Consider the following 22,298-nt stretch of genomic DNA (forward strand, 5'->3'; position numbering starts at 1 on the left):
CCATCTCCACTCCGTGGCTTTTGATCTCACATGTCTTGCCGCTCCTGGTGTGTTGGAAATAGCAACCTTCCAAGCCTTCACTATTTGTTTGTTAATGTATATATTTGCTTACCTGTATTGCATGTGTATGTTGATTTGCCAGTTTGATTGACATCCTTGGTGTGGGAGGGGCTACAGACATGTGATTGTACTGAGCATGTTCAGACTCAAGACTCCATTTTGTTATCAGTTCGTTTTAGACCTCAGTGGAGGTGGATGCACGTATGCTTTAGAGACTTCAATGGATACGGTAAAGTTTTGGACTTCAGTGAGTACAGTTATACTTTTGTTGGAGTATGGGCTATTAATTAAGAATGATACCCTGTGTACTCCACACACAGAGAACAGCATTCTATCGATAACTGAACTTCAATTAAGAAATGTGCTTGTATGGTGAATTAATCCAAGATGTTTGTGAGTAAACAAGATATGTTATTTTTCAAAGAAGACTTTGTTTTTTAATCACTGAGTGCATATTTTATACTAAGAGGTTTCAAGGGAGGGTATATCTTTTGGGCAAACGCAACTACAATTAGAACTGCAAAGAAACATCTTTAGTGCTCTGCTAACCAAAAATATTTTTGTAGCAGCATGTCTTTATCCTTGGCTGTTCAAAGACATGGTTCTTCAGTTTAACAATCTTATGATTATCATTTGTTCAAAGGGTTGAGCTATGTTTTTTCCCAAAATGGCGGCCCTCCCCCCACAGCAACAGGGCTTCTACCTTGGAGCTCCTCAAAGAACGGCCCATGGGGCCGGGCTGTGGCGCAGCTGTTGAGCAGCTGCCTTAAATCACTCTGACCATGAGGTCATGAGTTCGAGGCCAGCCCATGGTGGGGTGAGCACCCATCAATTAAAAATAAAATATAGCCCCTACTCGTTGCTGACCTAGCAACCCGAAAGATAGTTGCATCTATCAAGTAGGAGATAAGGTACCACTTATAAAGTGGGGAGGCAAGATTAACTAATTTACGACCTGGAATGAGGAAGTGCCATCAGTGTGGATGATGAAGCAGCTGCTCCCCCCTGTGGCCAGAATCGAACATCCCCTCAGAAGAAGGTTGACTTGCCTCTGCGTGTGTCTCTCAGTCTCTGTTTGATGTGTTTATGGGCATTGAATGTTTGCCCTGTGTGTGTTATAATGTGATCCGCCCTGCGTCCCCTTCAGGGTGAGAAAGAAGGACGGAATATAAATACTGTCAATAAATAAATGTGACCCTTGCCCAACGCACTCCTTCCTTGCCATTGCTGGACTTTGGGTCTCAGGCCGCATGGACCCTTGGTCTTCCCAAGGCTCAGACCGAGTCTCCAGCTCAGACACTGCCTCCCTGACTCTGAAAGGCCTGCCACACCCACACTCCCCGAAATGCCTTACCGGATGGAGGATGGTGCCCAGGATGTTCTGGTTGTGGCAGCTCTCCAAGACGATCTGCACGTCTCTCTGCAGGAGCCGGGACTCTGTGAAGAACTTGGCCTCGGCCGCAAAGGGCTCCGGGGTCTCTGTGCCGTCTGCCTCTCGCTTGAAGGTGGGGCACTGGGGGGGGGGGGGGAGACCAGCCTTTGATCCAACACCATCCACACCTCTCCATTCTGGTCACAGATGTGGAGGAGAGCCCCCTTCAACGCTCAGGGGGAAAGCCCACCCTCCCTCCCACCTCCGGCCACGCGTTGGATGGGGTGGCAGGAGGCCACCGACAGAAAGGGACTCCGTCTCCAGGCTGCCTGAGGCCACCCACCTTGATGCCAGAAAGCATGACGGTGACCAGGTAGTAGTCGGGCAGGAGGAGGGCGCGCACCACGCTGCCGTCGCGGACGTGTTCGATGATGGCTGCGGGAGAGAAGCAAGGAGGGAGGCTGTCTCCCTGCGGCAGAATGCGCCACCAGGCCAGACCAGGTCGGGCCAGGCCCCCCACCACCTTCTCCAGGAGCCCCTCCCTGGGATGCGGTTGGATGACGGACTTCCGCAGGACCTGCGCCCGCACTCACCATTCACGGGCTTCTGGTGCATGGAGTCCACAAAGTGCCGGGGGTTCTCGATGGTGTACTTGAGGTCCCGGACGGTGTGGGAGCCGGTGCCCTCGCTCCACATGCCCTTCTTGGCCGTCCGGGCCTGCTCCTCCAGCTCAGCCAGGCGGCTCTGTTCGGGGCTGGCGGAGGAAAGGACGCTGTTAGGCAACTCTCCACTGAGCACAATGGGCGGCCGCTCGTGCAAAGGGACCCCAGGCCAAACGAGCCCCCCTCCCCACCTCCCAGGAGGTCCTGGGCAGTCGGGATCCACCACAGTCTTAGAGGGATCGGGGCCTTCCGGCAAGGCAGAGGAGTCCAGGTTGCCCTGAGTGAGAGATATGGGACTTCCTGATATGGCCATGCTATGCGACTCTCTCTTAGGGGAGTGGGCTCCATGGAACCATCTCTGTCTCATGCCAGACTTGTGAGAATTAGAAATGGTGGGAACTTCTGCTGGTATATTGGCAATACCCATCTGCCTGCCCCATCCCTCTCCCTCTGTCCTGTGTCAGTTCAGGTCTCATAACTGGAGCTCAATCCAGAGGGACATTGATAAGAGGCAGCCCTTGTTTACACTCTGATTCAACCCTGAACTTGGGCTGATTCTGGGCTTTGCTGTCCCCATAGAGCCACAGCCCAGAGTGCACCATCCATCTACGGCTGGTGCCCAACGATGAGGCTCTTGGGCAGCTTGCAGGGCGTCAAGGCCCATGGGGCTGCCCATGGAGACTGCTACAAACGTGCCTTTGCTCAAAATGCCTCCACAGGCGTGGGCAAACTCCAGCCCTCCATGTGTTTTGGACTCCAACTCCCACCATTCCTCACAGCCTCAGGCCCCTTCCTTTTCCCCCTCAGCCGCTTAAGCGGCTGAGGGGGAAAAGGAAAGGGCCTGAGGCTGTGAGGAATGATGGGAGTTGAAGATGAGACTTAGTCAATCTCTTTCCTGTCCCCGCTCAAAACCTATTTCTGTTTTACATTCTGCTCTCTCCTTTGGAGGAAGAAGCCTTATTCTGTGTTACTTACAAGGACTATGTCAGTTTGTTGGGCTGTTTTATTTTGTATGCAATACTGCAAATGTATATTTTTTAACTCTGCTGACAAAAGTTTTTCTGTTCCTTCTCCTCTTGCTTGTGTGTCTTTTGCATTGGACCTGACTGAAATCTGCTTACACGCAATAGGTTATGGGCCCAGCATAGCCCAGTCTAGTCCTAATATTGCAAAGACCTTAACTGAGGAATTTTTTTTTTACTTTACTTTTTGTTGTGACTCAGCTGGAGCCTCAGAGTGACTCTGATGGGGATTATGGGATTCAGGTTCAGAGTGTTCCTGCTGTGGAAGATGAGGAACAGGGAGGCTTTCCCATGGCAAGGAATGGTGTTGTTGATGATACTGAAGCTAGCCAAGTGCAAACTGACTCAGGAAGGGAGCACAGCTCTCAATCTGATAGCATGCAGACAGACGCTAACGAGCTGCCTGGCCTTGACGAAACGGAATCTTTAGATCGAGCTGGCCATTTGGAATTCAGGATTCGCAGGAGTGTTAGAATAGAAAACAAGAGGGAGGTCAGAGGCCAAAGAAATGCTTTCATGCTATGCAAAGGGTATTAAAAGAGTGTGCTGAGAGAGAAACCTTTGTCAAATCAACTTCTCATTTGAGACAAGAAGCAAGCTCTTGCTTTCCCGGATTATCTTGTGTGTTCATGTTCATGGGACTTTATCATGCATTAATGGGACTTTGTTTTATGCCTAATGTTTTCTTTATAGCCTTGTTTTTCAACAATCTTTTGGAACTTTACTTTTGTTTTTTAAGAACTATTTATTTCCTATTTCCTAATAATCTACAAAAGACTTCAACCTGTATGCAGCCTGGTGTAATTAGCAAGGTAAAGCTAACCTAAGGTGTAACACTTTTGCTGTGGGACTAAACTCTAGAAGATGGATCCAGGAGTGAATTTTGCAGCATTCCCCATTGCCAGCTTGAATGGCAGGAATTACTCCCTATGCTCAGCCTGCCCCCACCTGGGCCATGGGGCTCCCCTTCACGCCCTGTGGCTGCTCCGGCCTCACGGGTCCCAAGGCCAGCAGTGGGAACCATGTGGGGCCATGGGATTCCTGCCCACAGGTCCCAGCAACACACAGCTGGCCAGCTCCCAGCCAAGAGGGAGGAGTGGTGGGTGGCGCAGACCCACAACATCTAGTGTGTGAGGGCAGACCCCTTCTTCCACTCAGAGGCATCCAAGCCCCCACGGCTTCACCTTCACGCATTAAGCCCCAAGTCCCATCCCAGGCAAGGCTGTTGCTCTTCTCAGAGCCTTAAGGAGGACCCGTTTTTGAGGGGCCTGGGGGCAGAAAAGGGGGGGACCCAGGAGCCACAATGGGCAGGCGCTTGACAGAGAGGAAGCAACGTTCAAGGACACAAACACAGGAAAGGGATCCCACCTGACCAATCCCACCACCTCAACTCTTTCTCTCTCAACTGCCCCCCGGGGTTTTCTCCGCAGCCCAGCATTTAAACGGGTCTTTCTGCATTGCACAACATGGGTTTTGCATCCCAAGAAGGGAGAAGGAGGCGACGGCTGGCTCCCGGCCTCTCCCCAGCCCCTGCCACGGGATTCGCCAGTGAGGCTTCCCCCCAAGAGAACCGGGGCCCCGGTTGGAAGCAGGCCTGGCGCTGCAAAGGGAGACCTACTTGTTGGCACGGATTCCTTCCCGGCGACTGGCCAGCCCTTCCGCCACCAGCGACTCTGCAATGTTCTCCCCGGTTGTGTCTGGCGAGAAAAGACAGGCACGTCAGCAGAGGAGCAAAAGAGGAGGCCCGGGGACAAGGGGGGGCAAAGGGGGGCACGGGACCCACCCAAGTCAGCACAAGGCCCAAGGCAAGCCCACCAGTGCCGCCACCAAAGCCAGGCCTGGAAAGGAAGACCCAGAAACTCTGCTTGTTTCAGTGCGGTGTGGTGGTTAGAGCACTGAACTATGACTCTGGAGACAGGGTTGGAATCCCTCTGGGTGGCCTTGGGCAGGTCACACGCTCTCAGCCTCAGAGGAAGGCAATGGTAGCAGACCCCTCTGAACACATCTCATCAGGAACGGCCCAAGGGTGCCAACTCAAAAGCGACTTGAAGATGCCCCACCAACTGAGGTCAGTCTGGGACAGGGGACCTTCAAAGAGAAGGCCAGGCCCCCCTCTCCCTGCAAGACCCAGGGACAGAGACACCCCCCCCCCCTTTGCAGGCAGCAAGGCCCAGTCGAGGGTCAGCCCAAGCCCAGTTCAGGCAGCAGCCCCCCCCCCCACGCTAATCTCCGTGTGGGCGGGAGAGGTTCATTAGGGAGCCTCCCCCTCCTTGGCTAAGACCGTGGCTGTGGCGCGGCAGCAGCAGGAGACAGAGACAGAGAGCAACATGACATGGAAATCCTTCATGTGGCATGGAACAAGCGGAGAGATAACCGGAACAGAAAACGCCGGCCGATAGCAGCCTCGCCGCTAAACAAAGAACTCTGAAGATTTATGTCCAGCATCCAGCTCAGACAATGTGACAAATATACTACCGCTGGGGACCGACTGCGAGAGGAGATTTGCCGTGGCCGCTGAAGCGCTGAAAGCACTCTTGCAAGAAGTGGGGGGGGGAGGGGGCTGCGGGCAGAGGATACAGGCCCAGAGGAAGGGGACCGGGTGGAGGAGAGGCCAAGGGCAGGGCAGGGACCCCAGGAGGGGCAGATAGAGGGGGGGGGGGAAACAGGCAGGCTCTTTGCCACTGCCAGGAAGCTCAGCCCCAAGGCCCGAGGGGCACGGAGGATGAGGATGAGGGCGACCCACTGCCCCAAGGGCACGCAGGGCCACCTTTGGCCCCCAGCCCAGCCCCGGCACAGCCGGAGGCACACTACAAGGCAGCCGCACAGCCTAACAAACCACGGCGGAGGGAACACAAACAGGACCAGCACAGCTTCAATCCCAAGGAGCCAAACGCTGCCTAACTCAAAGCAGGTTGTTTCTGTTGTTGTTGTTCTTTGCTGGAAAGAAGAACAGCACAAAAGGGGGGGGGAGGGCTGGAAGACGTGGCTCTTTGGCCACCCGTCCTGAAAGTCAGTGGGGTTTGAAAGAGACCTTCTGCCCACCCCCAAAGGACTTTCCTGATAGAGCACCTGTCTTCCGTTTCACAGCAGTGGGAGAGCGAGCGCCTCCTCACCTGGGACACTGGCTGGCGGGGGGGGGGGGGCTATTGTTGAACCCACCCCAAAGCCTTTTCCACAAGCAGGCGGATCTAACTGTGGGAAGCATCCTGCAAGGGGTGGAGGGGTCAAGCGCCCGGTCGGTCACTCAGGACACACAGCTCAGCTCAGGAGAGCAAAGAGGACACAGGAGGAGATGAGGGACGTTCCTTCCCCAAGGCCCCCAGGCCGAACGAGACAAACCACAATCCCCATCCCCGGAAGAGGGGACAAGGAGACCCTCCACAGCCTCCTCCCATCTCAAGGAAGGTGGTCCACTTTCCCACCGCTCTCCCCTTCCAGATGATCTCTTCTCCACAAGGAGCTAAGGGCAGAACAAAAGATGGGTCTCCAAGAAGACCAGAGTCCTTCAGCGGGATTGCTTTCTGACAGATGGAGCTTCCAGCTCTGAAACTCCGTGCGCCCCCGCAGCTGCAACAAGACATTAAGCCTCCTCTTACACTGATCTGATGTGTGACCCCCTCGGAGCCCCCAGAGCTATGGCGCTGAGGTTTCTTGTCCGACAAGGTCCTGCCCTCGGACTGCAAGGCCCACAAGGGGCTTCTGGCTGGAAGGTCCAATTAAGGCGGCAGGGAAGGAGTGGCCAGCGCACTGATCCCAGTTAAGTCCCCTTAAGAGAGAGCTCCCAGGAGCTGCTCAGGGTCCAATCCCTCTCCTTCCGCCCTCCGGAGAGGACCTTCTGCCTCCTGCGGGCCAGGTCAGGGGCCCTTTGGCCGCCCTCTCCTGTCCAGGTGGCCAAGGGGCTGAAGGGGCCTGAATGACCCACCCAGAAGCCAGAGATGGGGCAGAGCCATGGGAACTGAGGGCTCCTCTGAAATGTGGAAGGACTCACAGGGAATCCCCTGCCAGACAGACACGCTTGCACAAAAACACAACAAATACTTTGGGTGAACTGCAACAGGTAGGGGAAGGCAGGTTGCTATTATTGTTGTTGTTGTTATCATTCATCACTCAAAGCAGCTTGACATAAAACCACCAGTGTACAATTTAAAATATACAAAAATACAGAATTAAACACAGCAAGTATCAGTGTACAGTACAGTCTCACTTATCCAACATTAACAGGCCAACAGAATGTTGGATAAGCAAAAATGTTGGATAATAAGGAGGGATTAAACATCAAATTACGTTATGATTTTACAAATGAAGCACCAAAACATCATGTTTTACAAGAAATCAACAGAAAAAAGCAGTTCAGTACAGGGTAACATTATGTAGTAATTACTGTATTTACGAATTTAGCACCAAAACATCGCAATTTATTGAAAACATTGACTACAAAAACATTGGCTACTAAAAGGCAGACTGCGTTGGATAATACAGAATGTTGGATAAGTGAAGGTTGGATAAGCGAGACTCTACTGTATTGTCGAAGGCTTTCATGGCTGGAATCACTGGGTTGCTGTGAGTCTTTCAGGCTGTCTGGCCATGTTCCAGTAACATTTTCTCCTGACCTTTTGCCCACATCTGTGGCAGGCATCCTCACGACTGAGAATGCCTGCCACAGATGTAGGCAAAACTTCATGAGAGAAAGCTTCTGGAACATGGCCAGACAGCCCAAAAGACTCACAGCAACACAGCAGGCATCCCCTCCCCCCCCCACCCCCATTGCTAGCACTCGTTTCCAAAAGCCTTTCTGGAAACCAATGTGGCGCAATGAGTTAAACCCTTCTGGCCGCAATGGCACAATGGATCAAACTCTTCTGCCACTGAACTGCTGACCTGAAGTTTGTCTGTTTGAATCTGTGAGACAGGGTTGAGCTCCTGTCTGTCAGCCCTAGCTCCTTGCCAACCTAGCTCCTTGTCAACTTCGAAAACATGCAAATGTGAATAGATAAATAGGTACTACTTTGGTGGGAAAAGGCAAAGAGCAATCTTTCCGGCCACATAACCAGGAGGTAACAACCCCTCGGCTTGAAAATGGAGAAAGAGCGCCTCCCAGAGCCAGACATGATCATTGCCTCCAAAGCCAGAATTGAAAGGAGAAGCCTTTGCCTTTGTTTGTGTTTGTGTGAGTAAGATTGTAAAGGCATTGACTGTGTGCCTATGTATGTATATACTGTAATCTGCTCTGAGTCCCCTGGGGAGAAGCGCAGAATATAAATAAAGTGTATTACTATTATTATTACTATTCTGAACGACCAAGAGAAGAGTGGCCCACATGAGGGAAGCAGGGAAAGTGAGTATATAATCTCACAAAAGAATCGTGTTTCCAACAGTATTGAAGTACCTGCATTTGGTCAATCACCTGGATGTCGAGATGGCAGACCTAAAGCCTTTGTACAAACACGTAGCCAGTCTTAAATAATAATAATAATAATAACTTAAAGGACCCCCACTGGCTGCCCATCTGCCTCCAGTCTGCATTCGGGTGCTGGTGGGGGGGTCCCTTGTGTTCAGGGGGGCAATCCAAGGGGGAGGGGCCTCACCTGTGCCCCCACCTATGGAATTCCCCCCCCCCCTTTGGAGGCCCAATGGGTCAAGACATGGCATGTAGGGGGGTGGGAGTTTACTTTTACAATGCACCTGGTTTCGCTTCTTTGGGGTTTTCGAGTCTCTTTTAACTTCTTTTAGGCATTTTAGATGGTTTTCTCATAGATACTGTATATACTCGAGTATAAGCCTAGTTTTTCAGCCCTTTTTTTAAGACTGAAAAGGCCCCCCTCGGCTAATCTTCGGGTGAGGGTCTTGGTTGGCTTATATTTGGGTCAGCTTATACTCGAGAATATATGGTACATTTATTATTTTTCTCTATTATTGTTGCTACTATTACATTTATTTTACTCTATTTTTATTATTATTCATACATTTATTATTTCATTCTGATATTATTATTGCATTTATTATTTTACTCTATTTATTATTACATGTATTATTTTTCTGTATTTATTATTATTATTATTATTATTACATGTATTGTTTTACTCTATTATTATTAAAAGGCTACATAAGCACGTTTACATTGAAGAAGATGAGAATGATTTGATCAGAGTTGGACAGTCTTATCTTAAATTTGAGCTTTATGTAAATATTCAAAAACATTTAACCTACTGATGCCTCAATTAATGTAATTTTATCGGTATCTATTTTTATTTCTGAAATTGACCATCCTCAGTTTATACTGGAGTCAATGTTTTCCCAGTATTTTTGTGGTAAAATTAGGTGCCTCGGCTTGTATTCGGGCCGTCTTATACTCGAGTATATACGATACATTATTTATTAATTTTAATTAATTAAACGACTGCCTTGCCAAGCAGCCAGAGCATCCTCCTCAGAGGTTTCCAAGGCTTTCTCTCAGTCTCCTTGCAGCTTTGCAGAGACAGAAAGGAGGAGGCCAAGGCAAATATGGAGGGCGGGGAGCCTGCCCCACCTTTTCTGCTGTTAGAATGGAGAAGGGGGGGGGGATTTCCACTGAAGGAGTTGAAGGAGCCCAAGATTGCTCCAAAGGCCCCCCCCCATTGTTGGGCCTCTTTCTGTGGCAGTGAAGAGGGAATTGCTCCTCCTTGACATCGTCATACAAGAGTGTGTGCTCACAAACAGCCTCACGCTGCATCAGAATGGGGCTCCACAGAGGTTTCCAAGGCCTTCCTGGATGTTCCAACGAGAATTTGAGTCTCTGCTTGGAGCCCCCAGTGGCGCAACGTGTTAAAGCGCTGAGCTGCTGAACTTGCTGACTGAAAAGATTTGTCTATGTATGTCGTGTGTCTAATGGCATTGAATGTTTGCCATCTATATGTGCACTGTGATCCGCCCCGTGTCTCCTTCGGGGTGAGAAGAAAGGGCGGAATAGAAATACTGTAAATAAATAAATAATAATGACAGCTCAGATTCCCCGACACACCCGGAGGGCTCAAGCTGGCCTAATGGAATCCATGCAAAGAGGTTCTGCTCTCACTGCAACTTCCGCCTGTCTGGGAATTGTCAACCCTGACTAGATGGATGAGCCAGGTCCCACCTCTGCTCACCCCGGCAGACCACTTTGATTTATGTCTGCTGAACCTCAGTGGCTCAAAAGGCTTTATTTACAATATTTACAATACTAACTGTCCAAAGCTATCCGGACACATGTTGCATGTCCATCTCACTCAAAGTCAGTTCTCTCTGTGTACATGAGCACCTCCCTTTGCATTCCACAGTCTGTGATGTATCTTCCTGTCATGTAGCTCAAACTGAAGTCCTTGTTCATTTGCCCTTCCAGCAATCAATCAAAGCCTTGCTGCAATTATCCTCTGGACTGCTGGAATGCTTGCCAGAACGAAATACATACATATCACAGCAACAATAGATTACACATTTCACTCCATATCAACAAAAACATTAACACAGCTCTCCTCAGTTTGATGGACAACTATCACCATGTGGGAGGCTGTTGGCCAAGGAAGCCCAAAGGCCACGACTGGGGCCCTCTCTCTCTGTCTTTCTCTATATATGTCGTTTGTCTAATAATGGCATTGAATGTTTGCCATGTATATGTGCATTGTGATCCGCCCTGAGGCCCCTTTGGGGTGAGAAGGAAGGGCGGGATATAAATACCGTAAATAAATAAATAAGGCAGAAGAGAAAGCATTTCCAGTCCAAGACAGCAGTAGCCTCAGTTTCTTAAATATCCCGGTGCGGAAGCACACTCTGGGCTTGGGGGAGGGGGGGCTGGAGCCGAGGGAAACTGAGAGGGCGGGGGCTCTGGTGGGTTTGCCCAGGCCCCGTGGCCAGTGAGAGTGGGAAGGGTGAACCCACGATGGGGAGCTCCCCCCTGCCCACTGCCCGCTCACAAGTCCCTTCGTGGGCTTCGTCCTGCCGTTCAGAGACCCCCACCCCCAAAGATCCTGCCTCCTCCGAACCACACAAGCCGCTTCAGGTCGGGCAAACCCATGGCCACCTAAAAGCAATACAGAAGAGCCAAGCCGGGCCCCTCCTCCGTCTAAGTGGAGATTGAGACCCTGGTCTTGGCCTCAGCCCCACACCCCCACCTCCACACCGCAGTGGTGTGCTCCTCTCTTCCAATTCATGAGTGGGTTGAAAAGTTTGTTCCCGCTCCAGGGACCCCCAAGGAAACCTCCTTCCGTTTGCAAGAGGCATGCTCTCATCTGGGGGGGGGGGGGTCACAGCAGATCAGCCCCTTCCTTTTTCCTGTGTTGGCTCCCCATAAAAGGCTTCCCCTCAACCTGCTGGGACGGTTCAATGGGGAGGGCAGCTGGGCAAAGGAAAGGGGCTGATTTCAGGGCTTCTTCGGGGGGAGAAGGGCTACTGGCCGCAGCCTCCCTGCCCCATGTCTCTCCGCTGGCTGGGCTGCAGGAAACCATTCCCGGCCCAGGCCAGGCCACAGCAAGAGAGGAAACCTGCTCCGCATGCCTTAACCCACTTCTCCTCCTGCGCGAGGTCTGCAATACTTCTGTGAGACTAAAGGGATGTTTACTTCTGGCAGGAACATTCCTTGGACTCCCCCTCCGCCCTGACAGCACCAAACACGGCCTTGAGCAGGAACATGGCTGACCCCGCCAGCCCTTCCCCACCCGCCAGCACACGCATGGAATAGCCAGCGCCCTGCCCCTGTCACAAATAGACTACTGCAATGCGCTCTACGTGGGGCTGCCTTTGAAGACTGTTTGGAAGCTCCAGAGGGTCCAACAGGCAGCAGCCAGGTTGCTCGCCAGTGCGGCATACAGGGAACACACAACCCCCTGTTGCGCCAGGCCCACTGGCTGCCAGTCTGCTACCAAGCACAAAATAAGGCTCTAAACAGTTCCAGCCCAGCTTATCTGTCCAAATGCATCTCTCCCTATGAACCTTCTGGAGCATTAAGGTCGTCTAGGGAGGCCCTCCTCTCAGTGACGCCTTCTTTGCAGGCTCAACCAGTGGGGACGAGAACCAGGGCCTGCCGGCCTGCCTGCCTGCCTGCCTGCCTGCCTGCCTTCCTTCCTTCCTTCCTTCTCGGTGGTGCCACCCCCCCTCGGCTGGGGAACTCCCTCCCCAGGGAGATCAGATCAGCCCCCTCCCTCCTGACTTTCCGTAAAAAAGCAAAAACATGGCTGTGTGACCAAGCCTTCAGAGAATAATTACAGTGAAATAAATGGATTTAGAATTACAGTAGAGTCTCACTTATCCAACATAAACGGGCCGGCAAAATGTTGGATAAGCGAATATGTTGGATAATAAGGAGGGATTAAGGAAAAGCCTATTAAACAACACATTAGGTTATGATTTTATAAATTAAGCACCAAAACATCATGTTATACAACGAATTTGACAGAAAAAGTAGTTCAATGCACAGTAATGCTATGTAGTAACTACTGTATTTACAAATTTAACACCAAAATATCATAATGCATTGAAAACATTGACTACAAAAATGTGTTGGATAATCCAGAACGTTGGATAAGCGAATGTTGGATGTATGTGCAGTGAGTATCAAAATGGTCTGGATTATGACGGAGGAGAGCATGGTTTTAATAGGGATTGTAATGTTTTTAAACATTTTACTGCATTTCAAATGTTGATCTTAATGTTAATTTAAATGCCAATTTTAATTAAATATTGATTTTATGGCGTTGAATTGTTGCCTATCCGTAAGCCGCCTTGAGTCCCTTTCAGGGTTGAGAAAGGAGGGGTAGAAATAAGAGTAAATAAATAAGTGCTGCCCAGGGGGCCCCTCACCTTTGCCCAGGTACACCATGCCGTACTCCCGGCCTTGCGCGGTCTTGTACTCCACCGTGAAGCAGACCTCCTTCCCAATGAGCTTCTTCCGGAGGAACTCCCGGGCAGGGAAACCCCAGGGCTGAGGGGGAAAGACGGGAGAGGCGCGGGTCACGGGCGTCCAGGCCAAGCCCCCCCTCCACTCCCCACCCTTCTCTTTGAGGAAAACTTCGCACTGCCCGGCTCCCTGACAGCCGCGTCCAAGGCTGCTTTTGAGAAAGGGTAACCACCAGCCTCAAGAAACAGAGCACACACAGACAGAGATATTAGGGTTGTGCTTTTGGGGTAAACCTTACCCCGTTTCATCTCCCGGCTTTCGATGGGAGCTCTGATCCGTTTTTTGGGAGCCTCTTGAAATCAAGAGGGCATATACCGTATATACTCGAGTATAAGCCGACCCGAATATAAGCCGAGGCACTTAATTTTACCACAAAAAACTGGTATAACTTATTGACCCAAATATAAGCCGAGGGTGGGAAATGAAGCAGCTAGTGGTAAATTTCAAAATAAAAATAGATACCAATAAAGTTACATTAACTGAAGCATCAATAAGTTAAATAATGTGTGTGTGTATATATATATGGATACAGATATGCAGGTACATGCATCTACATGTATATAGGATTTGCAAGGGCCTGCAAACTTATGAGGGGAAAATTCTTATATAAAATTAATGTATATAGATGGATAGATACATATATGTAAGTACATAGGGATTGCAAACGCATGCAGGGGATTAATGCCTATATATCTGTAGGAGAGAATAACAAATATTTCAGGGGAAATGCTTTTATAAGATTACTGGATATATATTTTTCTTCTTCCAGACTTGCAAGGGCTTCTTTCCCTTTTCAAAACATTCCCTTGGTTAAGAGGGAGGAAGGCTTTGGAAAACAACTATTAAGGGAGAGTAAGAGAGGAATATATCATATATTGCAAGCCATGGCCTCCAGGTTCTGTTGCCCGGCCTTGACCTTGACCCCATTATAAGCCAGGAAGGCATTTTCAGCTCAAAAAAAGGGGGGTGAAAAACTCGGCTTATCTTCGAGTATATACAGTAACTGTTTTCGCTCTGAGGTGCCAAAAGATCAGTTTCCTATTGGCCCATTATTTGAGGCGGGGGGGGGGGGGGCTTCCCAGGCTCCCCTTCCCATCACTTAGACACTTAAGCTCTACTCTAGAGGAGAGGCACTCTGCTGCAGACAGGCACGCGTTTTAAGGAGGCACGTTCTTACCGTCTAGTCTAGAGGAGAGGTGCTGCAGGCAGGCAGGCACCCGCATTTTCTCTCCCGGGCCTGCATGCCACACACACTTTTCAAGGCTTTTTAAGGAAGCTTCGCACTTCCAGGTAAGGAAGAGCTCCTTATCCTCCCTGGGCTTCCTTTAAAAACCTCTCTTGGTTCCTGGCACACTTAATGCTTCCTTACAGCTGTTTCTCCTTTCTACTCTAGAGGAGAGGTAACTGGTAGTAGTTCACAGGGAATGAAAGTTTTCTTTCTGTTTGCTGGGGGATTCATCAGAAAGATTCAACTATGATGCTGAAAAGCAGAGGAGGAGCTGAGAACGGCTCCAGTTTGCTTTCCTTTCGGGCGGGTTTTCATACTTTGGGGAGGGGGGGGAGCTTCCCATTTGATGCTCCCGAACATACAGAATGTGCCACAATTCCCGGAGCAATCGGGATTCGCACACAAGGCTTACAGATCTATATCAAAGGGGCTTCCAAAGCCAACACTAAGAGCAGCAAAGCAGAAGAGTTCAGGCAAAGGCAGGAGGGTGGGACAAGAGGCAGGGAGCGGGTTAGGGAAGCCCCCCTAAGCAGGAACGCCCCAGTCTCAGGGGCTTTGCCGTCCATGACCGAAGGCAGGCAGTCTAACACCCAGGCACTCCACCTTGGGTTTCCCTCTACTATTGAACACAGCACAACCCAACACACGTAGAGGGGCTTGAAAGGGGAGGGGGCCAGCACTGCCTGTATGAGGAGCAATCCTTAAGTGAGGCTAACATTGGGCACACAAGGAGGCTGCCCCACCACACTGTTCCTTGCAAGGGACTGTTTCAGACCCCACTCCCAAGAGGGAGTGTGTGTGTGTGTGTGTGTGTGTGTTCTGCCCCCAAGTCAGGTGTGCTCTAGGCCTGGGTGGTTCTGGAGGGGCTCTGGCCAGCCCAAGGGAGGGTCCGCCCAACTGCACAGAGGGGGTGGCAGCTGCCTCTCACGGCACCCACCGGGAAGCGGGACAGGCTCAGGGCAAGAGGAAGCCCATTGGGCTTAGCTTTATTCAGATCATCTTTCTCCCAGCGTGAGGCCCAGGGAGGGCTGGGCTGCCCATGGCCAGCAGGCCCGGTGCCCAGCTCTCCTTGGGCCACACCGCCCCCCCCCCCGGAGGGAGAGAGAGCCCCCTAAGGCTCCCCCCATGCCCAAGCGGAGCCCCCACTCCAGCCTTGCAACCCAGTGGCCCTGCGCCCAGGAAGCGCCACTTACCTCGTCCGGCGTGTCCTTGCTGTCGGGTTGCCCTGCAGCCGCACGGCGTGCAAGATTCCCCGCCCGGATGTTGCTCAGGTTGATCTGCCTCTCCGGAGGGGGGCCCCCACGTGGCTGGCCCCGGACGATGATGGCGCAGCCGGACAGAACCTGGGGGGGGGGGGGATGGAGAAAGGGAGGCCGTGAGGTCAGGGCCAGCAAGGCGACACACTCGGCCCATCGGCCCTGCAGGGCAGGCCTCACTCGGGAAAGCCCGTGGAGGATGGAAGGCAATCCTCCAGAAAGAAACCTGGCTGAGAAAAGCCTGCCGTGCGACCACAATGTCAGTGGCGACTCAGAAGGCCCATCACAGCAACGAAGGAGCTCTCACACAGGGTCCTGGAGGGGACCCCCTCTCCTACTGACTTGAGGGACATGTGGCGTTGACACCAATGTTACAATATGGCTGCAAAGAGCTTTGGGAGAGTGACCGTTTGATCAAACGTGACGGAGCTATGATGCAAGTCTCTCAAAGGGGCAAAGGTCATCCATCCGCCCTGAGTCATCCCTCGGGGGTGAGAGGGGTGGGGTATAAGTAAGTACAGTAAACAAATAATAATAAACATCCCAGGCCTCAGGCGGCTTCCTTTTCCTCCATCGAAGTCCCCAAGACCCCCTTCCCCGAAGCCCACGCCTCAGCTGAGACGGCCTGGCCCACCGGGCAAGAAGAGCCCCCCTTGCAAAGCCCACCTGCAGCAGGAAGGAAGCCCGGCCCCACAGCAACACCTGGCCGTCCCAGGCCTTGTGTGGGGACGTGTGTGTGGGAGGGGCGCCCCTTCTCTCTGCCAGCCAGGAGGAGGACACGGACCCATCCCCGTCCCAGCCTCCGCTTGGAAACCTAGAGAATCTGGGCTTTTGGCCCTGTGAGCAATGGCAATGTTCCCCCCAAAAGGTGCCCTTCACCTGGGGTGCCCACTGGCACAGGGAGCGTGGGAGCTGCAGAATGGGGGACGATGCGTGGCTCAACAACCGGGCGTGTGAAAAAGATCTCGGAGTCCTCATGGGGAGGAAGGGGAACGTGAGCCAGGAGTGCCACGCAGCGGCAAAAAAAGCCAATGGGATGTTGGCCTTCCCTCCAGTGAAGTCATGCTCCCCCTCTATCCTATTCTGCCTTGGCCAGACCACACCTGGAATCACCCTGTGTCCCATTCCCATTAAATAAATAATGATAATATAATAAATAATTCTGGGCACCGCAATGGAAGGGAGATGTTGACTCTCAGCTGGGATGTGTCCAGAGGAGGGAGGGCAGCTCAAAGGATCAAGGGCCTGGAGAACAAGAATCCCTATGAGGAGCAGCTGAAAGAGCTGGGCAAGTTTATCCTGCAGAAGAGAAGGCAGAGAGTTGACATGAGAAGGGCCAGGGATCAAGAGGTGAGAGAGGGGAAGTCCTAGGGAGGAGGGAGCAAGCTTGGTTTGTGATGCCCTGGAGACTAGGACGCAATGGAGCAAGGGCTTCAAACGACAGTAAAGGAAGGAGATTCCATCTGAACATGAGGAAGAACTTCCTGCCTGTGTGTGTGTGAGAGAGAGCACTTCAGCAGTGGAACTCTCTGCCGAAGAGTGTGGTGGAGGCTTTGAAGCAGAGGCTGGGTGGCCATCTGGAGGCTGGGGGTGCTTTCAATGTGGTTTTCCTGCTTCTTAGTAGAATGGTGTTAGACTGGAGGGCCCATCAGGTCTCTTCCAACTCTAGGGTTCTAAGAGCGGGCCTTTGACCAGCAATGGAAAGGCTGTGCTGGCCAGCCCCACAGGGCTCGGCCCACTCCCCAGCTGGAGGACCCCGAAGGGGCTGGGGGGCCTGGCCTACCATGGGCCAGCAAGAGCCACGCTGGCCACCCTCTCCAGCTTCCACCCCATTCCATGCTCGTCTATCTTCTAATCCTGAAAGCAGGCCAGGGGTCACGCCTCCCAGGAGGGCAGCTAGAAACACACAGGTCACAAGCCCGGACAGGGAGGGGGGGGAGGGGAGGGGGCAATGTCTCTCCAAACACCCTTTGGCCTTCCCTAGAGAGCGGCGGGGGGGGGGGGGCAGCTGGAGGCACCTCCTGGCCTGGGCAGAGGCTCATCCCCTCTGAGGTCGGGCCACCACCACCCCCCCCAATGCTTTCCCCAAGGAAATAAGACAAGCACCCTCCTTGTTGACCTTCAGGAAGGAGCTACGTAAAAACGTGGCTATTTAAGCAAGACTTTGGGAATGGCTAGGATTACACTGGAAACCATCAGACACAGGAAAGGCTGCTTAAACAGTGAGATAGACTTGGATTGTTTTTATTAGGGTTCTTTCTTTGAATTGTTGTTGTGAATTTTAGCTTCTAGGTGGGTTGTACAGGACAATTATTTTCATTTACTCTATTTATACCCCGCCCTTCTCAACCCCAAGGGGACTCAAGGCGGCTTGCACACAGGCAACCATTCAATGCCTTAAAAACAATGTGCAATTACATAAACATTCAATTAAAATACATTGAAACATTAAAATCAGGATGAAAACCACGCGACCCACAATCGTAATCCTGGCCATTCCAGTAGTCATTGCACATACAGTAGTTCCAAATCCATCTATTGCACATAATTATTCTCCAAAGGCTTGATCACAAAGCCATGTTTTCACTCTCTTCCTGAAGCTCAGGAGGAAAGAGGCTGATCTGATCTCACCAGGGAGGGAATTCCAGAAGAGAGGCCACCACGGAGAAGGCCCTGTCTCTCGCCCCTACCCCTCGTGCCTGCAAAGGTGGTGAGAATGGGAGCAGGGCCTCCCCAGACGATCTTAGCCTCCGAGGTGGGTCACAGGGGGAGATATGTTAGGACAGATAAGCTGGACCGGAGCCATTTGGAGCCGGCACTTTGAAGTGTCCTCGGTAGCAGATAGTTTTAAAACTGTTACTTATTTGAAGAATGTCATGATGAAGAATAATTCAAAAAAAGATCACAAGGTAAGAACATGAAAGAGATGGACTGGACCCCCTTTATCGAATGGCTAAAAATCAATGAAGTCAAATGGACAATCTAAAAATAGGAGAGGACTGAGTAATCAAAATGGACAAAGTAAACAAATCACTACCGCTATACGTCATAGAAGGACAAGTTACTATTAAATAAATAGAAGAAGAAACCTTTTTTTCACCACTCCTTCTCCCTCTCCAAACTCTTTCTTTCCCCTATTTTCCTTTTCTTGGATTGTTCCCCCACTTTTTATGTAAAAGAAATGTATTTTATTTTCAATAAAAAATAATTAAAAAAAAAAGAAATGACACAACAAACAAAAAAGTTACTTATTAATAATTATGGTATTTTAAATTGAACTACATGATAATTTGATTGTTGTTATTGTTGTTTATCATGGATGCTTATCATAATTTTGTATTATTACTTATTGTGAGCCTCCCGCATCCCTTTGGGGAGAGGGGGCGGGGCATACATAACAATGTATTGCAGTATCATTATTATTATTATTTGCATAGTCACAGTGTAATGTTGATGTTCTTGGCCAATTCGTGCAAACAGCATAGGAGGACTTGGGTTGGGTTTCTTCCCTGAACGGCACAAGTCTCTGGAATCGCACAGTGTCCCATTCTGGGCACCACAACGGAAGGGAGATGTGGACTCTGAGCTGGAATGTGTCCAGAGGAAGAGGGCGACTCCAAGGGTCTGGAGGAGAAGAATCCCTATGAGGAGTGGCTTAAAGAGATGGGCATGTTTAGCCTGCAGAAGACAGAGAAGGCGGGGAGAGAGGAGACATGAGGAGGGCCAGGGACCAAGAGGTGAGAGAGGAGAAGACACGGGAGGGAGGGAGGGAGGGAGGGAACAGGCTTGTGCTCTGAAGCAATGGCTTCAAACTGCAGAAAAGAAAGGAGATTCCGCCTGAACATGAGGAAGAACATCCTCCCCGTGAGAAAGAGAGCTCTGTTCAGCAGTGGAACTCTCTGCCGCGGAGGGGGTCCGGTGGAGGCTCCTGCTTTGGAGGCTTTGAAGCAGAGGCTGGGTGGCCATCTGTCGGGAGGGCTTTGAATGCGGTTTTCCTGCTTCTTGGCAGAATGGGGTTGGGCTGGAGGGCCCACCGGGTCTCCGCCTACTCTAGGGTTCTGGTGTCACGAAGTTCCCAGTCCTCCATGAGTCTCTCTCCTAGAGAGGGGCCAAGGTAAGGGGTCCCGCCCCGCCTGTTTCCTGCCCAGGCACGCTCCCCTCCTGGCGGCCCCTTCTCCGGGCTGGCTCCTCACGGAGGACTCCGTGCGCGCCCCCGTCCGCACTCTGCACGCGCCCCGGAGCCTCTCTCTGCTCACCATCTTGACGATGCCGCGCTGGAGGGCGGGCGCCGCGGACGAGGAGGCGGAGGAGGCCGAGCCGGACGAGGAGGAGGAGGAGGCCGTGTTGCCGGCGGAGGAGGCCATCGTGGCGCTGGGCGAAGGGAGGGAGGGAGGAAGGAAGGAAGGAAGGAAGGGAACGAGGAGGCAGCCACGGAGGGAGGGAAAGAGGGCAGGAAGCCTGGCGCGGGCAGCCAATGACGGGGCGCCTCCCCGGGCCCCGCCCACCGCGCTCCGGCCCGGCCAATCCGCGCGGCGAGCGGCGCCCAAGGAGGGAAGGCAGCGCGTTCAAACCGCGGCGGGGGAGGGACTTCCGGGGCAGGCCGCCCGAAGGACACGTCGGCAGAGGCGCACGTGGGAGGCGCGCCTGCGCACAGGGAGGGGGCGGGGCCTCCCTCTGCGGCCACGCCCCCGCCCCGCCCCCTTCCGCCCAAGGGAGGCCCGACGGCGCGCACGCCCTCCTCCAGGGAAGAGCCCGCTGCCGACAGCCGGTTATTTATTTATCATGTCGGAAGTCTATTGGGAATACAGTTATAATTCATTCAAAAACACAAATAAAGTGGTTGTGTGTTTTCCGGGCTGTCTGGCCACGTTCCAGAAGCATTCTCTCCTGACGTTTCGCCCACATCTATGGCAGGCATCCGGAGGAAAACGTCAGGAGACAATGCTTCTGGAACGTGGCCAAACAGCCCGGAAAACACACAGCAACCCTGTGATTCTGGCCATGAAAGCCCTTGTGCATGTGGCAGGGCTCAGGCTGCATGCTCCTCTCCACACTCACATCATATAATAATAATAATTATTATTATTGTTGTTGTTATTTATTTCTAGACTTCCCTCCCTCTCCAGAGGGACCCAGGGCGGTTAACATACATATAAACGGCAAACCTTCGATGCCACAACTACCTCACTTAATATCAAAAGTATAAAGTGATTATAACATACTCATAATAAAAAAATCCAAATTAGGAAACAAAGACAATAAATGTAAACATAACACTCAGTAAAAATATTATTGCACAGAGCGAGCATCTACCCGGACTGAATGAAATTACCAAGTGGCACAAAATGTTCAGTATTCCTTGTAGTTAGACCATAGCTGCTATGGGGTGACAATTATGTTAATCGTTAATTATGTTGCAGAATCCACTTTGTGGCCCCATTTCCTCAGGTTGGCTCTGCATCTGGTGGTGCCTGAGCGCAGTCTGTTCAACGCCTTCCAAGTCGCCCAGTCTTCTGTGTGCCCAGGAGGGGGTTTTGGCACTGATTGAGGTTCTGGGTTTGAGCCTGCCACTTTTGGACTCTTGCTTGCCTGGGTGTTCCTGCGAGTAACTCTGTAGATCTTAGAAAGCTATTTCTTGCTTCAAGGTGTTGCCATGCTGGCTGATACCCAAACAGAGGATGGGCCGGAGATGTCAATGCCTTGGTCCTTTCATTGCTGGCTGCTACTTCCTGGCAGATGTCAGGTGGTGCAATACCAGGTAAACAGTATAATTTCTCCAGTCGTGTAGGCCGTAGACATCCTGTGGTAATGTGTCTCATTAAGAGTTACATCCACTGTTGTAACGTGGTGAGCTCTATTCCACACTGAGCATGCTTACTCAGCAGCAGAGGAGCAAAGCGCAAGGGCAGAGTCTTCACTTGTCTGGTTGTGATCCCCAGGTTGTGCCATTTAGCTTTCATACAATGTTATTTCCGGCACCCACTTTTGTGAGCTTCTTGTGAATCAGAGCGCGGTCCAGGGTGACTCCCGGGTATTTGGGTCTGCGGCTATGCGCCAATGGAATTAGAAGTCCAAAACACCAAGAGGGCCAAAGTTTGCCCATGCCTGGTTTAGCTCTACAGAAAACAGATCTGTTGCTAAACGTTTGGAACCCAGAAAATGAAAATATTTCAAAGCGAGAATAATAATTAGGAGAAAATAACTTCGAATCTTGGGAGGAGAGGCTGTTGTCATCTAGTCAATCAATGTTGTTCTTTCATTTTATTATGTGTATTTTATAAATGTTTATTTTATTGTTTTAATTATATATGCTGTTACTGTGTTCTGTTTTTATTTGTTGATTCTTGGGCTCGGTCCCCATGTGAACTGTTCTGAGTCCTCTTGGGGAGATGGAGGCAAGTTATAAATAAAGTTTTTTATATTATTATTATTTTTATTATTATACGAGGGTTATCCAGAAAGTAGATTACATTTTGGAATTAAAAATGAACAAAGTATAGGAGAAAACATTTACCATATGCAGTTGAAAGCCACACCCAAATACCACTTCTCAACATAGTCCCCATTCAAACCTAGGCACTTACCATAGCGATGAATGAGCTTGGCAACTACTTCCCCACAAAACTCTGCCACTTGCGTCCTCAACCAGCTGATCACCCCTTTCCGCAGCTGCGCATCGTCATCAAAACGCTGTGTTGAGGACGCAAGCGGCAGAGTTTTGTGGGGAAGGAGTTTCCAAGCTCATTCCTTGCTATGATAAGTGCCTAGATTTGAGTGGCGACTATGTTGAGAAC

At 51.2% G+C, this 22,298-nt stretch overlaps 1 protein-coding gene across 1 annotated transcript in view; it reads right to left on the reverse strand.

Annotated features, from left to right (window-relative positions):
* Nucleotides 1–19,957, reverse strand: part of snd1 (staphylococcal nuclease and tudor domain containing 1) — a 148,095-nt gene extending 128,138 nt beyond the window's left edge. The window contains 7 exon segments of the mRNA XM_062982754.1: nucleotides 1,415–1,573; nucleotides 1,776–1,867; nucleotides 2,026–2,186; nucleotides 4,735–4,813; nucleotides 12,924–13,044; nucleotides 15,442–15,591; nucleotides 19,761–19,957. Coding sequence (XP_062838824.1) covers nucleotides 1,415–1,573; nucleotides 1,776–1,867; nucleotides 2,026–2,186; nucleotides 4,735–4,813; nucleotides 12,924–13,044; nucleotides 15,442–15,591; nucleotides 19,761–19,868 — 870 coding nt within the window. The 5' untranslated portion in view covers nucleotides 19,869–19,957.
* Between the last annotated feature and the right edge of the window lie 2,341 nt (nucleotides 19,958–22,298).

Source organism: Anolis carolinensis, chromosome 5 (assembly GCF_035594765.1).
Source record: "Anolis carolinensis isolate JA03-04 chromosome 5, rAnoCar3.1.pri, whole genome shotgun sequence".
NCBI classification, from domain to species: domain Eukaryota; kingdom Metazoa; phylum Chordata; class Lepidosauria; order Squamata; family Dactyloidae; genus Anolis; species Anolis carolinensis.